The sequence below is a fragment of the Aquarana catesbeiana genome, linkage group LG03, assembly GCF_042186555.1.
Source record: "Aquarana catesbeiana isolate 2022-GZ linkage group LG03, ASM4218655v1, whole genome shotgun sequence".
Lineage (NCBI taxonomy): Eukaryota > Metazoa > Chordata > Amphibia > Anura > Ranidae > Aquarana > Aquarana catesbeiana.
Genome location: NC_133326.1, coordinates 651,752,042 through 651,772,205, shown reverse-complemented (window position 1 = coordinate 651,772,205; position 20,164 = coordinate 651,752,042). Strand labels below are relative to the sequence as shown.

The 20,164-nt window shown below is 42.1% G+C and overlaps 1 protein-coding gene across 5 annotated transcripts in view; it reads right to left on the bottom strand.

Annotated features, from left to right (window-relative positions):
- The window catches only part of ACP5 (acid phosphatase 5, tartrate resistant), a 59,640-nt gene that overhangs the window by 9,560 nt on the left and 29,916 nt on the right, over positions 1 to 20,164 (bottom strand). Inside the window, exons 1-3 of one of the 5 annotated variants that reach the window (XM_073622659.1) lie at positions 17,941 to 17,965; positions 9,146 to 9,225; positions 4,496 to 4,775 (exon numbers count right to left, since the gene is read on the bottom strand). In XM_073622659.1, the coding sequence (XP_073478760.1) occupies positions 4,496 to 4,768 (273 nt within the window). In that variant the 5' untranslated portion in view covers positions 4,769 to 4,775; positions 9,146 to 9,225; positions 17,941 to 17,965. Of the gene's footprint in view, positions 1 to 4,495; positions 4,776 to 9,020; positions 9,226 to 10,863; positions 10,944 to 14,256; positions 14,398 to 17,940; positions 17,966 to 20,164 lie in introns of those variants that run through there. The other 4 variants (XM_073622658.1, XM_073622657.1, XM_073622661.1 and 1 more) reach the window with 4 other exon arrangements.

Genomic DNA, 20,164 nt, shown 5'->3' with positions numbered 1-20,164 from the left:
TTTTACAAATAAATATGTGAAAAGTGTGGTGTGCATTTGTATTCAGCCCCCCTGAGTCAATACTTTGTAGAACCACCTTTCACGGCAATTAACAGCTGCAAGTCTTTTTGGGGATGTCTCTACCAGCTTTGCACATCTAGAGAGTGACATTTTTGCCCATTCTTCTTTGCATGGCTTCTCAGCTAAAAACGATTACCATAAGGTAAATAATGCCAGCCGGCAAATGGTACAAACGGAGCGTGAGAGCAGCATGGTGACGTCAGCACGTCGCTCCTCCCTACGTGTTTCGTCACTAAGCGGACGTCTTATGGTAATCGTTTTTAGCTTGTTTTTAACAGAACTTTTTCTTAATAAAAACCATCTGGTTTTACTTATGGCGCCCCTTTTGCTTTCTCTTTATGGGCTAACTTACCCATTGACGCTATTTTTGTGGCTATTCATCGGAGTTTTGACTTCTACCTAGCCTGCTGGGACGTCTGGCTCGACTAGCCACTGGAGGTGTCGGGAGAACTAAAGTCCCTAGCCGGGTATAGGTCACAAGCTTCCACAGCTTGTTCAGCTGGTAAGCCTTTAGTCTATATGGTGGTGGATTCACAGTGTCCCTATACTTAGAAGATCCCTCACAGGGTGTTCTTAACCCTTATTCCTTGTTGGAGATTTAATGGAACAGACTTTTTTGCATCTACAAATCTCTTGAATATTTGTATATCACCCATTTATGGACTCTATGGTTTATGCTTATTTAATTAAGTCACATGTATCTGTTTATCATCGGATCACATTCAACAACACTGTTTGTTTACAGGTCTTGATGTAATCACTATACCTTGTATATTTGACCGTCATTGTAGGGTATTTTTTCTCATTATCGCAGCTGCTTTTTTTTTTTTTTTTTTTTTTTTTTTTTAAGTCTTTTTGGTGTGTATTTAACTTTTGAGCTTTTTTTTCTTAATTTAGGCATACTAGCGCAGTTTTTTCTTTAAATATGCTGTGCTGATGTGTCCTCTCCCGCTCAGAGAACACTCCACTGTCTCAACTGGGAGACACCGGAGTGTTCTCCGAGCGGGAGAGGACACATCAGCACAGCGCCTTTATATTTGTTTGGCTTGATACAGAGTGGTGCGCTCATAGCACCTTTTAAATGTGAGTACCCTTATATAGGGAATATTGTCATTTTAAATAAAACTTTTAAAAACGGTAATACACTATAAGCAACCATCCAAGAATCTAAATGCTGACCATAAACCCAGAGGTGGTTTAAAAACGTGTTTTGACCGAGCTTAGGTGCAAGTTCACACGCTCTAAGGTGAGCGCATACACCAAAGGGGGAGCACAAGAGTGGACACGAGCACTTTACTTTTTAGATCATCTGTTTTATCATCTGCAATGAGCACCAGAAGAATGGAGTAGTTATGAATGGACGTTATGCTGCGATTTTATGGACACAGATTAATGCATGAGTTAGTTTGGCACAAGAGCACTTTAAACACGGTTCACTTTATATCTATATTGATGCACTTTTATATAGATTTATGTAAATTACAGAATATGCAATTATCGCACAGGGTTGCAAATTTCTCTATTGCATATGAATGTTACGTGTGTATGCTACACAGGTTGTCATTGGGAGGATCGCATAGGATTGCAATTTTTATTGTTCATGATCACAACTTATAAAATCGCATAAGATTGCATTATTATATTCGCTAGATTTTTCTATATAGGAATAGAATATCTCACCACCACTATTTAACTGCAGGCAGTAATATTATGATTTAGTACAGTTACCGTATGATTACATTTGGATAGCACAGCATTATATTGGTATAAAAGGTTTGCAGTTGTGCCATACTCTTTCCATTGTCGGATGATGGATTGAACAGTGCTATGTGAGATGTTCAAGGCTTGGGATATTTTTTTTTTTTTTTTTTTTTTTTTTTTTTTTTATAACGTAACCCTGCTTTAAAACCTCCACAACTTTATCCCTGACCTGTCTGGTGTGTTCCTTGGCTTTCATGATGCGGTTTGTTCACTAAGGTTCTCTAACTTGAGAGCTACACAGAACAGAGAATACTGAGAGATTAAATTACACACAGGTGGACTTTTTACTAATTAGGGGACTTCTAAAGACAATTGGTTCCACTAGATTTTAGTTAGGAGTATCAGAGTAAAGGGGGCTGAATACAAATGCACGCCACACTTTTCACTTTCCTTCCACTTCACAATTATGTGCCACTCTGTGTTGCTCCATCACATAAAATTCCAATAAAATACATTTATAACATGACAAAATGTGGAACATTTCAAAGGGTGTGAATACTTTTTCAAGGCACTGTATGTGAACCGGCTCCATAGAGAGCCAGTCATAATCTCCTGTCATGCTAATTGGATGTGGAGAAAGCCGCATCCAATTCTCACTAGTGTGAACCAAGCCTAAAGGGAGTGCTCCTAATCTCAAAAAAACACCTGTCCACAGAAGCAATCAGATTCCAATCTCTCCACCCTGGCCAAAACCAAAGAGCTGTCCAAGGATTTTGGGGACAAGATTGTAGACCTACACAAGGTTGGGATGGGTTACAAGACCTTCGCCAAGCAGTTTGGCGAGAGGGTGACAACAGTTAGTGCGATTATTCGCAAATGGAAGAAAGACAAAATAACTGTCAATCTCCCTCGGTCTGGTGGTCCATGCAAGATCTCACTGCAAGGAGTTTCAATGATCATGAGAACGGTGAGGAATCAGCCCAGAACTACACAGGAGTATCTTGTCAATGATCTCAAGGCAGCTGGGACAATGGTTACCAAGAAAACAATTTGTAAAACTATGACATGAAGGACTGAGATCCTGAAGCACCCGCAGGGTCCCCCCGCTCAAGAAAGCACATGTACAGGACCGTCTGAAGTTTGCTAATGAACATCTTAATGATTCAGAGGAGAACTGGGTGAAAGTGTTGTGGTCAGATGAGACCAAAATCAAGCTCTTTGGCATCAACTCAACTTGCCTAGTTTGGAGGAGGAGGAATGCTGCCTATGACACCAAGAACACCATCGCCACCATCAAACATGGAAACATGATGCTTTGGGGGTGTTTTTCTGCTAAGCGGACAGAACAACTTCATCACATCAAAAAGGGACAATGGACGGGGCCATGTACCGTCAAACCTTGAGTGAGAACCTCCTTCCCTCAGCCAGGGTATTGAAAATGGGTCATGGATGGGTATTCCAGCATGACAATGACCCAAAACACATTGCCAAGGCAACAAAGGAGTGGCTCAAGAAGAAGAACATTTAAGGTGCTGGAGTGGCCTAGCCATTCTTCGGACCTTAATCCCATAGAAAATACGTGGAGGGAGCTGAAGGTTCGAGTTACCAAACGTCAGCCTCAAAACCTTAATGACTTGGAGAGGATCTGAAAAGAGAAGTGGGATGAAAACACCTCCTGAGATGTGTGCAAACCTGGTGGCCAAATACAAGAAACGTCTGACCGCTGCGATTGCCAACATGGGTTTTGCCACCAAAGGGGTCAAACACTTATTTCACTCATTAAAATGCACATCAATTTATAAAAAAAATTTTTAAAATGCATTTTTCTGGATATTTTTGTTGTTATTCCGTCTCACACTGTTAAAGTAAACCGACCATTAAAATTATAGACTGATCATTTCTTTGTCAGTGGGCAAACACAAAATCAGCAGGGGATCAAATACTTTTTTCACCTCACTATAGAAATATATATATATATATATATATATATATATATATATATATATATATATATATATATATATATATATATATATATATATATATTTATATATTTTGAGTAGAGTTTAGAATAGAATAGTAGAATGTACCATTGGGGAATTTTCCTTTCACTGGTCTCAGAGAAACAATAGGAAGTTAGAAGAAACGTGAGGGTATTCCTTCCCTTGTCCCCATTTCCTCTCCCCTTTTGTTCTGGCAACATCTCTGGATTTCCACTCACTTTCTCTCTCAGCGACAATAATTACCAGTACAAATAGAGGGCGAATCTCCCCAATCGGTACACAGGCAGCAATAAAAACCATGACAGAGGGTCTAACCCTTTCATGCTCTAGGCAAACCCTTTTTCTTACGCACCGGTATCACCCTCTCAGTCCCTGTACAGTGGGGCTGTTCTGTGAGAGGAAGAAAAAGTACAAAGGAGCCAATCTGTTCATGTGATGACAAGAAGCATGCTGATAGGAGGAGAGAGAAAAGTGATAGGGAGTGGAGCTCATTACTGCACCACTTCTTTAACTGTTGAGTCACAGGCTGGGATGGATCCAGAATAACCTGGGCTCAGAGGAAGTGGGTTGAAGGATGCTGGAACATACATGAGGTTATCTAGTGACAGAAAAAAAAAAAAAATACTGCAGGAGAGTTTCCTGGATTGATGGTAAACATTGCAGCAAAAACTGACTGTTATTATTGGTTGCCTGAGCCACACAGTTTTATTTGCCTTATATCATTTTTTTACCTTAAACCTGGGGTCTGTAACATTTTTCACACCATCATAGTAGAAGTTGTCTCCAACAGACAGGATGAAGTCAGCTCCCCAGTTGGCCACCGTTCTGCCCAGCTCCGCTGCGACGTGGGCCTCCTGCTTGGTGTGGTATGGAGGGAGGGGTAGGCCGCCCCAGTCGCCTATTACTGCGAAGCGTAGAGAGGACTCAGAACCTTCTAGTGGGTTAGAGAGGGTCTTTGGTGCCACACATGGGAGGATGGTCAACAGAAACACAAACATCTCCATTGTGAACCTGGGTGGGGGAAGAGATACATAAAGTTATGGCACCAATTAGGTAGACAGGTGGAAAGTTAGAAACACTGAAACCTTCAAGACTGACAAGTGCCAATTCTTTGAGCAACACCTGGATGGCAATCTAAAAAAAAAATAAAAAAAATTTGGGATTATCCAATTTATTTTAATACAATGCTTTTGGGAGTAAAAATCTACCTAAAAGATAGTTTTCTATTTAAGATACATTAATTTAGTTTATTCAGCATGAAATGGAGCTTAGTTATGTAGCACGAGGCTATATATTCTGCAATATTTACATTTTTTGTAAACTCATTCAGTGAATCCAAGCTCTGCAAGTTGAGATAACATCCACTGCATTGATGAATTCACACAATTTCACTGTAACTATGAGATAAAACAAATAAACAAAAGAAAGTGACCAGTCGCATGAACTAAATATCAATGGCATGCTTCCATCCCGGGTTCATATATACAAGAAAAAAAAAAGAGAGGGGCAAGTGGGACTTTAAATGAAGCATGTCAATTGAAGGTATAATAATGAATACATGTGAGTAGGTAAAATGATTGGATTTAATTAATAGTCAAGTCCATGATTTTGATGCATACAGTACCAATAAAGTAGTATAAATACAGACATAATCGCATGAATTGATATAAACGCATATTTAGCAGTAACAATCGAGGAAACTCAGTAGTGTAAACAAATCAATGGACATACATATATGCAATTCATAACAGAAGTACATGAATTAAAATCGCCAATCAAAATCACAAAATCGCATGAAATGAGAAAACTCAATAAAAAATTGATAAATGTCAGGGATATGATTTAGGCATGATAGGGCATCCTTAGTTTGCGAACCCGACGCGTTTCTTGGCTTCTTGCCAGTCATCAGGGGTGGGACGCATAATTTAACTTTTCCTCAGTTAAATTATGCGTCCCACCCCTGATGACTGGCAAGAAGCCAAGAAACGCGTCGGGTTCGCAAACTAAGGATGCCCTATCATGCCTAAATCATATCCCTGACATTTATCAATTTTTTATTGAGTTTTCTCATTTCATGCGATTTTGTGATTTTGATTGGCGATTTTAATTCATGTACTTCTGTTATGAATTGCATATATGTATGTCCATTGATTTGTTTACACTACTGAGTTTCCTCGATTGTTACTGCTAAATATGCGTTTATATCAATTCATGCGATTATGTCTGTATTTATACTACTTTATTGGTACTGTATGCATCAAAATCATGGACTTGACTATTAATTAAATCCAATCATTTTACCTACTCACATGTATTCATTATTATACCTTCAATTGACATGCTTCATTTAAAGTCCCACTTGCCCCTCTCTTTTTTTCTTGTATATATGAGATAAAACAAAGTTCAGGAATATTCCATTATTTTGCAAATCTATGTACACTAAAAACTGTAGGATTGAATCAGTTCTGATAGCGACGTTTTACTAACCTGACAGCTTATTATTCCAAATAGGAAACCTTCATTTTGTTTGTAAATAAAGATTTTAACTACCAGCAAGAAGTCATTTCAGATCTGTCTTGGCAGTGCCTGTTAGCAGGCATCCACTCACCTGCTGCCACCACGTCCCTCCCCTTGTTGTGCCACATCACCAGCCGTCCCATTGAATGGGACTGTCGGTGAGTCAACTGCGGGACAGAGGAGGAGCCTCTGCGGGACAGAGGAGGAGCCTCTGCGGGACAGAGGAGGAGCCTCTGCGGGACAGAGGAGGAGCCTCTGCGGGACAGAGGAGGAGCCTCTGCGGGACAGAGGAGGAGCCTCTGCGGGACAGAGGAGGAGCCTCTGCGGGACAGAGGACTGTTGCTCCCTTTTTATCCAAACGCCTTGAATGTCTGGTCTACAATGAACTGAGCAACCATCTCGCCGAGAATAACCTTCTTGATCCTCTTTAGTCTGGATTTCACCCTCCACGGAAACGGCTCTCCTAAGACTCAAAACAATCTGCTAACGGCTAAATCCAATGGACACTATTCTGCACTTCTACTCCTGGACCCCTCTGCTGCCTTTGACAGTGGACCACCCATTCCTCCTCAAAAAACTCCACACCTTTGGTCTCCGTGACCTTGCTCTTCGCTGGTCCTCTTTCTACCTATCCAACCGCATCTTTAGCATTACTTAAAATTCTACTTCCTCCTCTTCCTTTCCGTCAGGGTTCCCCAGGATTTTGTTCTTGGACCCCTTCTATTCTCGATCTACACCTCCTCCCTGGGTCAGCCGATTGCCTCCCGTAGCTTCCAATACCAGCTCTTCGCTGACACCCATATTCATCTACCGCTCTGCTCACGCCTTCGGTCACGTATCACTAATTTACTAAACCGACATATCAGTCTGGATGTCACACCACTTTCTCAAACTTAATCTATCCAAAACCAAGCTCAGAATTTTTCCTCCCCCATGTGCCCCTCCCCCTGATATTGGTGAAGATTGATGGCACAACTATCAGCCCGTCCCCACATGCCAAGGTTCTGGGTGTTATCCTGGACTCTAAACTATCCTTTTGGCCTCACGTCCAAATCTTGCTGTCATCTTCACAATGACACCACAAAGCTCCTAGTTCATTCCCTGGTCATCTCTTGCCATGACTGACACTTCCTCCTCACGGGATTATCTTTACATAGGCTATCCCCTCTTCAGTCCATCATGAATTCTGTTACCAGGCTCATCCACCTCACCAACGATTCATATGAACTAAAAAGGGGGAGTTTGGGACTTTAAATGAGACATATGGGTCACATGTCTCCATCCCTAAATCTGCAAAAAAAAAGGGGGGGGGGGGGGGGGGGGTTAGGGACTTTGAATGAGGGGGGCACACATGGCTAGAAGAGGAGTAGATATCAAAAATATGTTTTTATTGGCGAAACAAGGAACATGGCAAAATGACATTATACCTGCGGCAATTAATAAAATGGTTAATCACATATTACAAACCGTATATAGAAACAAACATTAGTAGCAACCAGCCAACCACTGTGTGGTATGGAACGAATCCTGGATGTAGTAAAAACACTTAAAATTACATGGTAGATGGAGAACTCAAGATAATGTATTGAGTAGGGGCGTTTGCATGAGAATAAGTGCATCCAAATTGCACTCTTCAGGGGCGGGTGCACAATATTATATATATTTAATCTATATTTATTTAGCAAACGTTTGCTTTGACAATACAAATTAGATAAAATACAATCTCTTATGTGCAAAGTCTCAGAGACGTTATGTGCACCCGCCCCTGAAGATTTTGTACAGGTCAAAGTCCCAAATCCCCCCCCCCCCTTCTTTTCACCCACCATTCAGGGTCAGCTACTCCTCTTGGCCAATCCCTCCACTGGCTTCTGCTCACCCAACAAATTCAATATACAAACAACTTACAAAGTCATCCAGAACTCTGTCCCCGGTTACAATACTAACCATGTCTCAAAATACCAACCAAAATCATTTCCTTCATCCCTCCCAAGAGCTCCCTTGTCACCTCCTCCCATACTCACCTGTAGGACCTTTCCCCAAGCCTCTCCTATCCTATGGAGCGTCCTACCCCAAATCTGTCTTACTACCTCCTACTAAGTTTGCTTATGGGCGAACCCTGAAAACCCTTCTCTTCAGAGAAGCCTATTCTACCCAACAACTATACATCAGCTCATCCCCGTCAGTTATTACCTTTTGTATCACTTTGACCCTCCCTCCAAGATTATAAGCTCCAACGAGCAGGGCCCTCTGATTCCTCCTGTATTGTAACTGTACTGTCTGCTCTCATGTTGTAAAGCGCTGCACAAATTGTTGGCGCTATATAAATCCGGTGTAATAATAATAGTATATAGCCAGCTTAAGGCTGCATTCACACCTGAGTGTATCTACAGGCAGAAAGTCGCACGATTTTGTACAGGTCACCAAAGTAAAAAGCAGAAAAATGCCTATAATCTGCCCAAAAAGAATCTCATGTACTTTTTTGAGCTTCAGTCGTTTTGCTTCAGGTGACAGAACGCTCGGATGTGAACAGGGGCCAATTAAACTAATGGGATTTTACTTGTTGGGCATTTTGGCACTTTTGAGATGAGCATTTATGCTTAGGTGTGAATGCAGCCTAAGGAATTTATGCAGGATTTTTTTTTTTTTTAAGGTCTAGAGGAAAGGAGGGGTAGAAAACGCGAGTTGGGCTTCAACAAAAGCTGTAAAAACTGTCTCATAAAATGGTTAGGTTATCACCACCTCAAACAGCTCTTTGTCCCGAGTTCCTCCATAGACCACAGTTATCGACATGAACCCAGTGTCCTTCTACAGAGTGAGTGGTATTCTACATCAATTTTATCATAAGGGCTGATAAGAACACCTACTGTGTTGAAATGGCACTAGTAGTGATGAGAAGACCCCTTGTGTTAGCAGTGCAGGCCTATTTTCTTCTTCAATCTGCAGGCTGAAAGAGAAAAAAAATAAAATAAATAAGGACTCAATGCCCCCATCCACATCAAATCCCTCCAGCAGAACTATTGTTTTCTGCCGCTTAGGAGCCTCCCCTGCCATCGGAATACACCCATTTGTGCAGTTGACTATAGCCTGCACTGCTCTTTCAGGAAAAAGGAAACAGACTGGTTGTTCAGAAGTCAATCAATAGGTCAACTATGTACAACTGACCTGCCCATACATTGGAAGGCTACTTGCTGGCAGAATACACTGGTCGGTGCTACCGACTAGAGCCTGTGGCACTGATCAGTCAAGAAAAACCCAACAGACTGGTTGTATAGAAGTCGCTTTATTTATTCAGACCAGGTTTTTTTTTTTTTGTTTAACCTCCAAATAAAAAAAAAAAAAAAAAAAGGGGGTGGAGGACAGACCCCAGGTGCCAGAAATGCTAGGCACACCACTGCCATAGAATGCATGAAATTTGACCAATCCCCATAGAACTGGCCAAATTTTGAGCCATCTATGGGCAATTTATAAGATGTAATCTAGAGAAGGCGTGGTACCAGGGACATTAGAGCCGCACAAGAGAAAAACAGCTTTGTCTAAGGAGCCCAATAGTGTGGCCAACTTCCAGACCGACACAGATGTGTCCTCCAAATACACTGCGTGCCCTTTATTTAAAGCTGGCTGTAGATAGTTGGTTCAGAGAGGACCAGAACAATTTAAAATTAATTTATAGTCGATCCTGTCTGAAAGAAGAAGTTGATCTAATGATCGACTTCTCTAGAACGGGTCTGTTGAAAAATGTTTGCTCAACTAGTGCCCAATTAGCCGCAGGGCTGATCAGTGTAGTCAGACTGGTCAGACTAGCACAGTGGGAATGATTCCTCCTTTTTTTTCCTGATTGAAAAAACATGATCAATGTATAGCCAGCCTAAAGCATACAACTTTTCTTTGCCTTTCTTTTCCCCTTAGACAAGATCTGTACTGGGTTTATCAAAGACCCATTTCAGCTCCCATTTGACAGTTATCCCCCAAGAAGACCCACATTAGTTCTCACTATAGTCATGTCAAGGAAAGCACCCCAAATACCCCTAAGCTAGCTCATATTTGGCAGAGACAATGCTACAGCCAGAGGCGTAACCAGAACCTTCAGGGACCTGGTGCAGGAGACAATGTCCCTGACCGCTGGGGCCCTCTCCTTTGGTCCTGGGGCACCTCCCACTGACCCCAAGGATCTTTACTCCAGTGGTTGAGTGCCATAGAATGCGATGTTAAATCACACTGGGGTCACGGCAGTGTGGACCGAGCAGAGGGACCCTTTTACATGTTCTGCCCTCTTGGAACCCCCCAAGGTGGTGGAATGCCAGGGCCCAGTCGAAACTGCAACCCTGGTAATTCCACCACTAGCTACAGCAAACTTAATTGTAAGACAATATAAAGCAGGATTTACCACCATTGTCCAATATTCAGTGGTGAAAAAAAAAATAATTAAAAAAAAAAAAAAAAAAAAAAAAAAAACACAAAGGGAAGGAGTCAGCGCTTAAAGGGGATTTCCACTTTTGCAGTCAAATTTGAGAAAACCCCTCTATATAGGTTTATGTGCTCCCAATCACACAGCATGCCTAAAATGTTTTGTAAAAATATTTACCTTTTAGATGTTTCAAAGGAGAAGGTGTTGTGGCCGATGCTAAGAATTTCTGGACAATGTTTGTCCCCACACACAGAAAACTATCCCTCATTAACATACAAAGGAGGAGGGCCGTTGTAAATGTTTAACCCCTTATTAGGACAGATGCGGTTTACAGCTAAATGAAAAACTGCAAATAGCACAGAGATAATTCTGTTAAACATTACTCCACAACATCCTCCATAACATTACAGAGCAGGGAGAGCAGGTAAGGATTTTTTAAATCTTAAAAAGGTAACCAGACATTTTTGATTTATTTTTTCAAGTAATGCTATGTTAATGGCTGCAAAAGTGAAACACACACTTTAACACCCGTCAATCAGGAGAAAGAAAGAGAAAGAAAGAGAAAGAAAGAGAAAGAAAGAGAAAGAAAGAGAAAGAAAGAGAAAGAAAGAGAAAGAAAGAGAAAGAAAGAGAAAGAAAGAGAAAGAAAGAGAAAGAAAGAGAAAGAAAGAGAAAGAAAGAGAAAGAAAGAGAAAGAAAGAGAAAGAAAAAGAAAGAGAAAGAAAGAGAAAGAGAAAGAAAGAGAAAGAAAGAGAAAGAAAGAGAAAGAAAGAGAAAGAAAGAGAAAGAGAGAGAAAGAGAGAGAAAGAAAGAGAAAGAAAGAGAAAGAAAGAGAAAGAAAGAGAAAGAGAGAGAAAGAGAGAGAAAGAAAGAGAAAGAGAGAGAAAGAGAGAGAAAGAAAGAAAGAGATTTGATTTAAAATCTGTTTTTTTTGATTATCATCCAATTTAGTTTGATAAAATGCTTTTGGAGTAAAAAAACATCCAAAGATAGGTTTCTATTTAAGATACATTAATAATTTAGTTTATTCAGCATGAAATGGAGCATGAGGCTGTATATTCTGCAATATTTACATTTTTGGTAACCTCATTCGATGAATCCAAGCTCTGCAAGCTGAAATAACATGCACTGCATTGATGCATTCACACAATGTCACAGTAACCATGAGGGAAAAAAAAAAAAAACAAAGTTCAGGAATATTTCTTTATCCCATCGTTTTGCAAATCTATGTACACTACAAACTGTATGATTGAAGAGAAATGCATCTGTACCAGGCTCCAAGTATGAGGAGGAAGGGCAAGCAGTAAAAATGTAATTAAAGATTCTAACTACCAGCAAGAATGAGCCCTTACATTTAAAGGGCATCTGTCATATCAGATCCATCATGGCAGTGCCCGTTAGCAGGCATCCACTCACCTGCTGCCGCCACGTCCCTCACCTTGTTGTGAATGGGAATGTCGGCGAGTCAGGAGGAGGAGCCGCTGTAGGACAGAGATGACAGTGGCTTTTTAAAAGATAATACTTTAAATCAAGTTGATTTAAATCAAGCCTTTTTAGTGATTTAAATCAACTTTATTTGAATCAAATCCACCCTGCCCTAAATACCTGAAGGCTGCAGATTATGATTACTCGGCATGAATTCTACAACTTAAATCCAGAGGGTGTAAACTCCCTTTTATTTTTACCTATAGGGAAGCCTTTTTAGGCTTCCCTACAGGTACAGGAAATCTCTCCTAAACCTACGCCGTTTAGGAGATATTAGCTTTAGAAGCAGTCGGTGACATCACAGGTGTATGCGCTCTGAAGGATTGTCATACCCGTGCCGTTCCTTCAGAGCTCTGTGCCATAAACACATGTGCGCAGGAGTGATGTCATTGCGGCTCAGCCATTCATACGCCCGAAGCCTGCCAACCTGGAAGGAAAACCGGGTGAAGATGGAAGCGCCTTCAGCAGTGACAGTGTGCCGCTCGGGGGCTTTGTTATCAGGCAAGTCTTCCATAATGTGAAAGTATGCACCGCATACTAGCTTTTTATGACAAACTGCCTGGGGCTCTTTTTTTTTGCTGCAGTTTACTACCGTTTTAAGCCGGACATGGATGGATTGAAATTTAGCTGGTTCAGTAGGAACCGGCTAAATTTGGATCCATTTATGGGCAGGCTGATTGTACTTAAAGTGATTGCAAATTCTAAATTTTTTTTTTTTTAAATAACAAACATGTTATTCTTACCTCCACTGTGCAGTGGTTTTGCACAGAGCAGCCCCAATCCTCCTCTTCTCAGGTCCCTCTTCACTGCTCCTGGCCCCTCCCTCCTGTTGAGTGCCCCCACAGACAGCAGCTTGCTATGGGGGCACCCGAGCCAAGTCACAGCTCCGTGTGTCCATTCAGACAAAGAGCTCCAACCTGGCACCCTCTCTCCCCGGATTGGCTAACTGACTTGATTGACAGCCACGGGAGCTAACAGCACCTCTTCTGTGTCTCAGCCAATCAGAAGGAGATTGTCCCTAGTATGTATGAATGTGAGTTAGGGACCTTAGATTGTAAGCTCCTTGAGGGTAGGGAATGATGTGAATGTACAATGCAAATTGACGGCGCTATATAAGTACCTGAAATAAATAAATAAAATATGACTTGTGTCTCAATTGGACTTTGAACCGCTCTGCCCTAATTCTCTGAATGATGAACCCAATCATTTCCACTCTGCTATCGGAATTCAGAAGAGAAGTTACTAAAAGTATGTATGTATGTATGTATGTATGTATGTATGTATGTATGTATGTATGTATGTATGTGTGTGTATAATCACCTTTACAGAAAATCTGTAAGGTGACCTTACATTGGACCCCATCCCCCCCCCCCCCCCCCCCCAGTCCTGCTGTACTGCAATCCCGCGATTCTGCTCAGACTGGAACGCCACTTCACCCCACCAGCTCAAGGATTTGAAATCCTCCTGGTTTGCCCTCTCCTCTCAGTGCTGACAGGACGGGCTAGATGAATTCGGATTTGTCAGCGCAGTCTATGCGACAATGCTGACCGATTAGAATACCTCTTGTCCGTACGCACCGAGAGCTGCAGAAAGGAGATTTAGGCCACTTTCACACTGGGGCGACGGCTCCGTTAGCGGTAAAGCGCCGTTAGTTTTAGCAGCGCTTTACTGCTGTTTAAGCAGTGCAATAGCGGGGCGCTTTTAACCCCCAAGAAGGGGTTAAAAGCGCCCGTGTTGCGGCGCTTCCGAAGCGCTGCCCATTATTCCAATAGGCAGGGGCGGCTTAGGAGTGCTGCATACATTGCTCCTACACCGCCTTAAAAATGCTGCTTGCAAGACTTTTCTTCCCGTCCCGCAAGCGCATCGCCCCAGTGTGAAATCACTCGGGCTTTCACACTGGGGAGGCATGAGAGGCAGTTTTCAAGCACTTTACAGGCGCTATTTTTAGCGCTAAAACACCTGAAAACTGGGGGGTTGGGGACGAGGTCAAGTGTAAGGTCACCTTACAGATTTTCTGTAAAGGTGATTTTGCACTTTCGTTGAAGAAAAGAAAAATTGCATAATGTGTAGCGGCGGAAAGGTTACCTTCTCCAATCAGCACACCACTGCCTCGTCCAGATATTCCTTTGGTAACAAATTCTCCATGACAATGCAGAGTACGGTAATGTGTTTTTCTAGTTTTGCTGTGTCAGGCTATGACACCATCGGATTGTTTGTTGTCTGTCACATGACTAAGAGTCACATGAGTTATCAGTCAGCTTTACAAACAGTGCAATGTGACTCCACATACCTATGTGCACATCACCCAGCCTGCCCAGGTGTATTGTTTTACTGAGCAAAGAGTCCCAAAACTTCCTGGACTTTGAACCGCTCTGCCCCAATTCTGAATGATAAACCCGATCATTTCCACTCCGCTATCGGAATTCAAAAGAGAGGTTACCAAAACTTGATTTTAAAATTTGTTTTTGCATTATGGCAAAGGGGCAAAACTCCATTTGAAGAAGTTACAAAAAAAAAAAAAAGGCGAATCTTTTACGTTCAGGAGAGGAGCATACCGCCTCTGAAATCTGGTAAAAGTCTATGTGTGCATGGACACATAGGCTTTTATTGAGGTGTGTTCAGGGGCTTGGGCAAAAAAAAAAAAAAAACAAAAAAAAACAAAAAAAAAAAAAACAAAAAAAAAAACAAAAAAAAAAAACAAACACACCAAAAGCCCTAAAAACTTCAGTTTAGGAGCAGCAGTGTGTATGAGGCCTTGGTTTTCTTTTCTTTATCCCCTTCCCTTTATTTTCACCAGTAAAACACTTCCTGTCTTAATCACTTCAGCCCCAGAAGGATTTACCCCTTCCTGACCACAGCACTTTTTGCGATACGGCACTGCGTAGCTTTAACTGACAATTGCGCGGTCGTGCGATGTTGCACCCAGGCAAAATTGACGTCTTTTTTCCCCACAAATATCGCTTTTTTTGCGTTTTTTATTTTTTGCGCTATAAAACTAAAAAAGCGACAATTTTGGGGAAAAAAAAAAAAAACAAAACACAGTATTTTTTACTTTTTGCTATAATAAATATCCCCCCAAAAAATTATTAATAAAATTTCTCTGTTTAGGCCGATGTGTATTCTTCATATTTTTGGTAAAAAAACACCCCAATAAGCGTATATTGATCGGTTTGCACAAAAGTTATAGCGTCTTCAAAATAGGGGATAGATTTATGGCATTTTTATTAATAATGGCAGCGATCTGAGATTTTTATCATGACTGCGACATTATGGCAGACACATCGGACACTTGACACTATTTTGGGGACAATTGTCATTTATACAGCGATCAGTGCTATAAAAAATGCACTGATTACTGTGTAAATGACAGTGGCAGGGAAGGGGTTAAACACTAGGGAGCGATCAAGGGGTTAAATGTAACCTAGGGAGTGATGGGCTACCTAGGACATGACAGCAATCACTGCTCCCGATGACAGGGAGCAGTAGATTTCTGTCATGTTGCTAGGCAGAACGGGGAAATGCCTCGTTTACAAAGGCATCTCCCCGTTCTGTCGCTCCATGAGACAATCGCGGGCCCCCGGCAGACATCAGGTCCGCGGGACCCACGGGCATGCGCACCCACAATACCGCGATTTAAAGGGGATGAAACTGTACGCCCATTTGCCCAGTCGTGCCATTGTATATCGTCGTGCACTGGTCGGCATGTGGTTAAGCATACACTAGCAGATTTGCATTCACTTGTTCGAAAATTCTCAGTACATTTGATGATTTGGCAAATGTCATTTAAAGCATAAGTTCACTTTTTAGAAAAAAATACATGCACCTTTTTTTGCATCCTGTAAAAGCAGGGGTCTCAAACTGGCGGCCCTCCAGCTATTGCAAAACTACAAATCCCATGAGGCATTGCTAGGCTGACAGTTACAAGCATGACTCCCACAGGCATGATGGGACTTGTAGTTTTGCAACAGCTGGTGGGCCACCAGTTTGAGACCCCTGCTGTAAAGCATTGCACCAGTGATCAGCAGATCGCTGGTGCCATGCAGATCTCCAGCATATCTGCCAGTGAGTATCTGTGTGCCCGTACATCCCATACAGGTAAGCAGAGACAATCTGACTGCAAGAGAGAACTACCATGGTGCTCCACAGCGCCATGGTAGTTCATTGAAAACTACAAGCCGACAACTGCAAAGGCTGTCGGTGTTGTATCAGATTACCAACCAAAGAAATACTTACTGCGCATGCGCTATGCGTTCCAAGCACTTCATGATCTGATGGGTAGTGGTAACCTGATAGAACACCCATGCAGACATCTTACTCTGAAATTCAAGACGTAGCTGGGTGTAGTGGTTTTAGCAATAAAGTAAAACGTAAATAAATAAATACAATATATTGATATCTGTGATGCCGTTTGGAGGTTTAATTTTGAAGGCCTAAAGGTTTAGAGCTGAGCAGCGCGGGGTGTACCAACATGGCCTCTGCCACCTTCCTACTGCTGGCGTCCAACTGCTTTCAAAACATAAAATAAAAACAGCAAAAAAAAAAAAAAAAAAAAAAAAAAAAAAAAAAAAAGCATTCACTGTTAGGCCTCACTCACAAGGAGTACTACAGCATATGCCCATGCAAGGGCCGTGTTTATCTGCATGGGAGAATACACAGGTGTCCCATTGAGGTCTATTGGGAAACAGTGACTGCATGGACACAGCCATCGACCCCAATTTGACATCCATGTTGACGTGGGTGCACGGCCCCCCATTCTAACAAATTTTTTAAAAAAAATACAGATTTTTTTTTTTTTTTTTTTTTTAATTTGTAAACAAAAAGGTCCAATATATATGAATGGGACTTGCCTGCACAGGAATGCACAACACTTAAACATGGCCCTCGCATGGACGTATGCTGCATTACTCCCGTGTGAACCAAGCCTAATGCCGCGTACCCACGATCGGGATTTTGGTCTGAAAAAGATATGATGGCTTTTCCGACGGGATTCCGCTCAAGCTTGCCTTGCATACACGGTCACACAAAAAGTTCGCTGAACTTTTGACCGTCAAGAACGCAGTGATTTACAACACTACGGTGAGCCGAGAAAATTAAAGTTCAATGCTTCCGAGCATGCGTCGAATTGTTTCCAAGCATGCGTAGGAATTTTGCGCGTCGGAATTGCCACAGACGATCGTATTTTCGGATAGGAACTTTTTCCAACCGAAAAATTGAGAAAATGCTCCCAATCTTTTGCTGGCTGGAATTCGGCCAGCAAAAGTCCTATGGAGCATACACACGGTCGCATATTCCGACCAAAAGCTCTCATCGGTCTTTTGCTGGCCGAATTTCCGATCGTGTATACGCGGCATTAGAAATGAAGTTAAGAGTAAAAAACAAAAAAACTCTTAGATCTGAAAGAAATTCTACTAGCGTAGGACTGGCTTTACCTCATTCATTGAAGGATTAAGAAAAGCAGCAAATGTTTGCCCCCCTCCCCCCCTTGGTCACAATGGGGCTTTAATTCTACAATTGGGGGTCTTTTCCGCACGGTAGAGACGGTACACACATTTTAAGTGTAAAGTACAATTCCCTAACATGCAGGTTGTGGTTTTGTGATAAGGACACACTGGGAGGGTTGGAATGTATGTGAGGGAGGTGTGAGCTATAGTGGGAACCCTATACAACCTACACCACTGTCCCAGCATGGGAGGTGGAGGTCTACATTGGGACACATGATAGAGTTCACCAGCTGCATCACCTTTCCAAACCGAAATCTAAAATACTTACACATCAAGACCACAACGCAATCTACATCCTGTACGATAGAACTTAGAATACTTCCGCCTGTCAAACCGAAACAGAGGAACAGCCTGATGTTTACAGTAAACCTTTATCGCCTTCCTTGAAAGCTGCCCATTAAATTATTCGATTTTCAAGAATTTGATTTGTTGGATCAGCAGGTTAGACCCCAAATCATGGAATGTCTGAATGTCTAAAGCTGACCACACGCACACACAATATGTTCTGATTATTAGAATCTGCTTAAGGCTCCTTTCACATTTGGCGTTTTGGGAACCCAGGCTGAATCGCTGCGATTCTCAAATCGCACTGCAATCACAAAACACGTTCGGGTGTCATTAAATTTTTCAATAGTACCCGATATAATATAAAAAAAAAAAAAAAAAAAAAAAAAAAAACACCACACAGAAAAAAATAAAAACAAAAAAACTCAAAAACGCGGCAGTTTGGGCATAAGTCGCACAGCAAACAGTAGTGTGTGAAGCTTGTTTCCCAAAGAGGAGCAAGAGCTTCTATTGAGTAACATGCTTTGCAGCAAAACCGCACTGCATATCATGTGCCATTGAGGCTGGGTTCACACTGCTGCGATGTCAGACATTGAATGCGATTCGCACCACACTGCTGTGCAACGCACATGTGATGTCTGTGGGATGCAAATTCAGCCATACAGATTGGTCCGAATGCGATGCAAATTCAGCCATACAAAGTCATGCAGGACCCTTTTTTTGGTCCGCACCAGAATCGGATCCGACTCCTGTCCGAATTGACAGTTCGCACTGCGCTATGCGAACCGATCTTGGGGTGTCATTAACTTTCTATTGCCAGCCGCAGCGGTTCACATAGGGCAGTGTGGATTCGCACGGGTTCTCGCATCGCAGCAGTGGCGAACCGTGCCTGAAAATAAATGGCAGCCAAACACGTTTTGCGATTGCAGTGCGATTTGAAATTTTGGGCAGAATTGCAGCAATGAAAGAAGCCTTATACCCTGTACATGTGATCCGAAAATCAGAGACGACAGACCGTCTGACTTATTTCGATTGCTAGTCACAAGTAGAAAATTTAAAAGGAGGTTACTGAAGTTATGAAAGTTTTCGCATGACAGAATAAAAATACAGAAGTGATGTCATGTGTTCTATTGTATTTTCAGACAACTATACTGGTTAAACGAAAATCATACCAGAAAAAACATGCTTGTCCCATGGGATAATATTGGGTGAACTGTTGTGATCGGCTAGCAAAAGCCATGTAGCAACGTTTAGATTATCATTCGAAAGCGGTATTTTTTTTGTACGATTTTCAGATTGTGTGTACGGGCCATAAGGCTCACCATATGTGTTGCAATCTGCCCTATTAAATTTTATTATACAGGATTTATATAGCGCCAACAGTTTGCACAGCCCTTTACAACCTGGCCAGACAATCAACTTTGGATTTACCAAAACTTTGTAAACATGAGCATCTCCCTAATCCAATTTGAACAGTTCCATTGCCCACAATAGGGAGGGACTTGTTATGCGATTTGGACCTGTCAAATGTATGACAAGTCACACTGGTATGACTGGTACCAACGACCATGGTTCGGGGGGGGGGGGGGGGTCTCCTAATCGGATATAGGCTTCATACATGCGAACGGCTGGAGGCAGTTAAAACCAGGTTCCCTAGAAAAACAAACATTGACTCTGACCAACAGTGACACCCGCCCCCCCCCCCCCCCCATACCATGAAGAGAGAAGGTGAGGGACATTCCAAAATGCAAGATGGCTGCTGTTTGCATAAGCGAGGCCCCCTGTTTTTCTGGGGTCCTGGGGTGTAATGCATTACATCAAAAAGCACCCTCAAGCTACACAATTGTTCCTCTGGTTTATAGGTTGGTGAGAACAGAAGTATAAGTGAAAGTTTCAGGGTGCTGATCCTGATTTTGGCTTCTTTCCATATGACTGACCTGGAACAATCATGCACAACAGTGAAGTCAAAATAACTCTGCACTCCTGTTCAGGTCAGCTCCCCAGCAGTCCATGATCAGGAGGACAGCACCAGCAATGGTGGGCTCCCCATCTCTCCTAGCATGCCCACTTTAGGTTGGTGATATATGTCCCACGTGTGGAGGAGTCTTGTTGGATTCAGAAAGAAGTTTCACCCAAGTCACAATACAGAACAATGACCACAATACAGAACAATGACGGAATCATCAAGAAAACAGTTTATACAAATA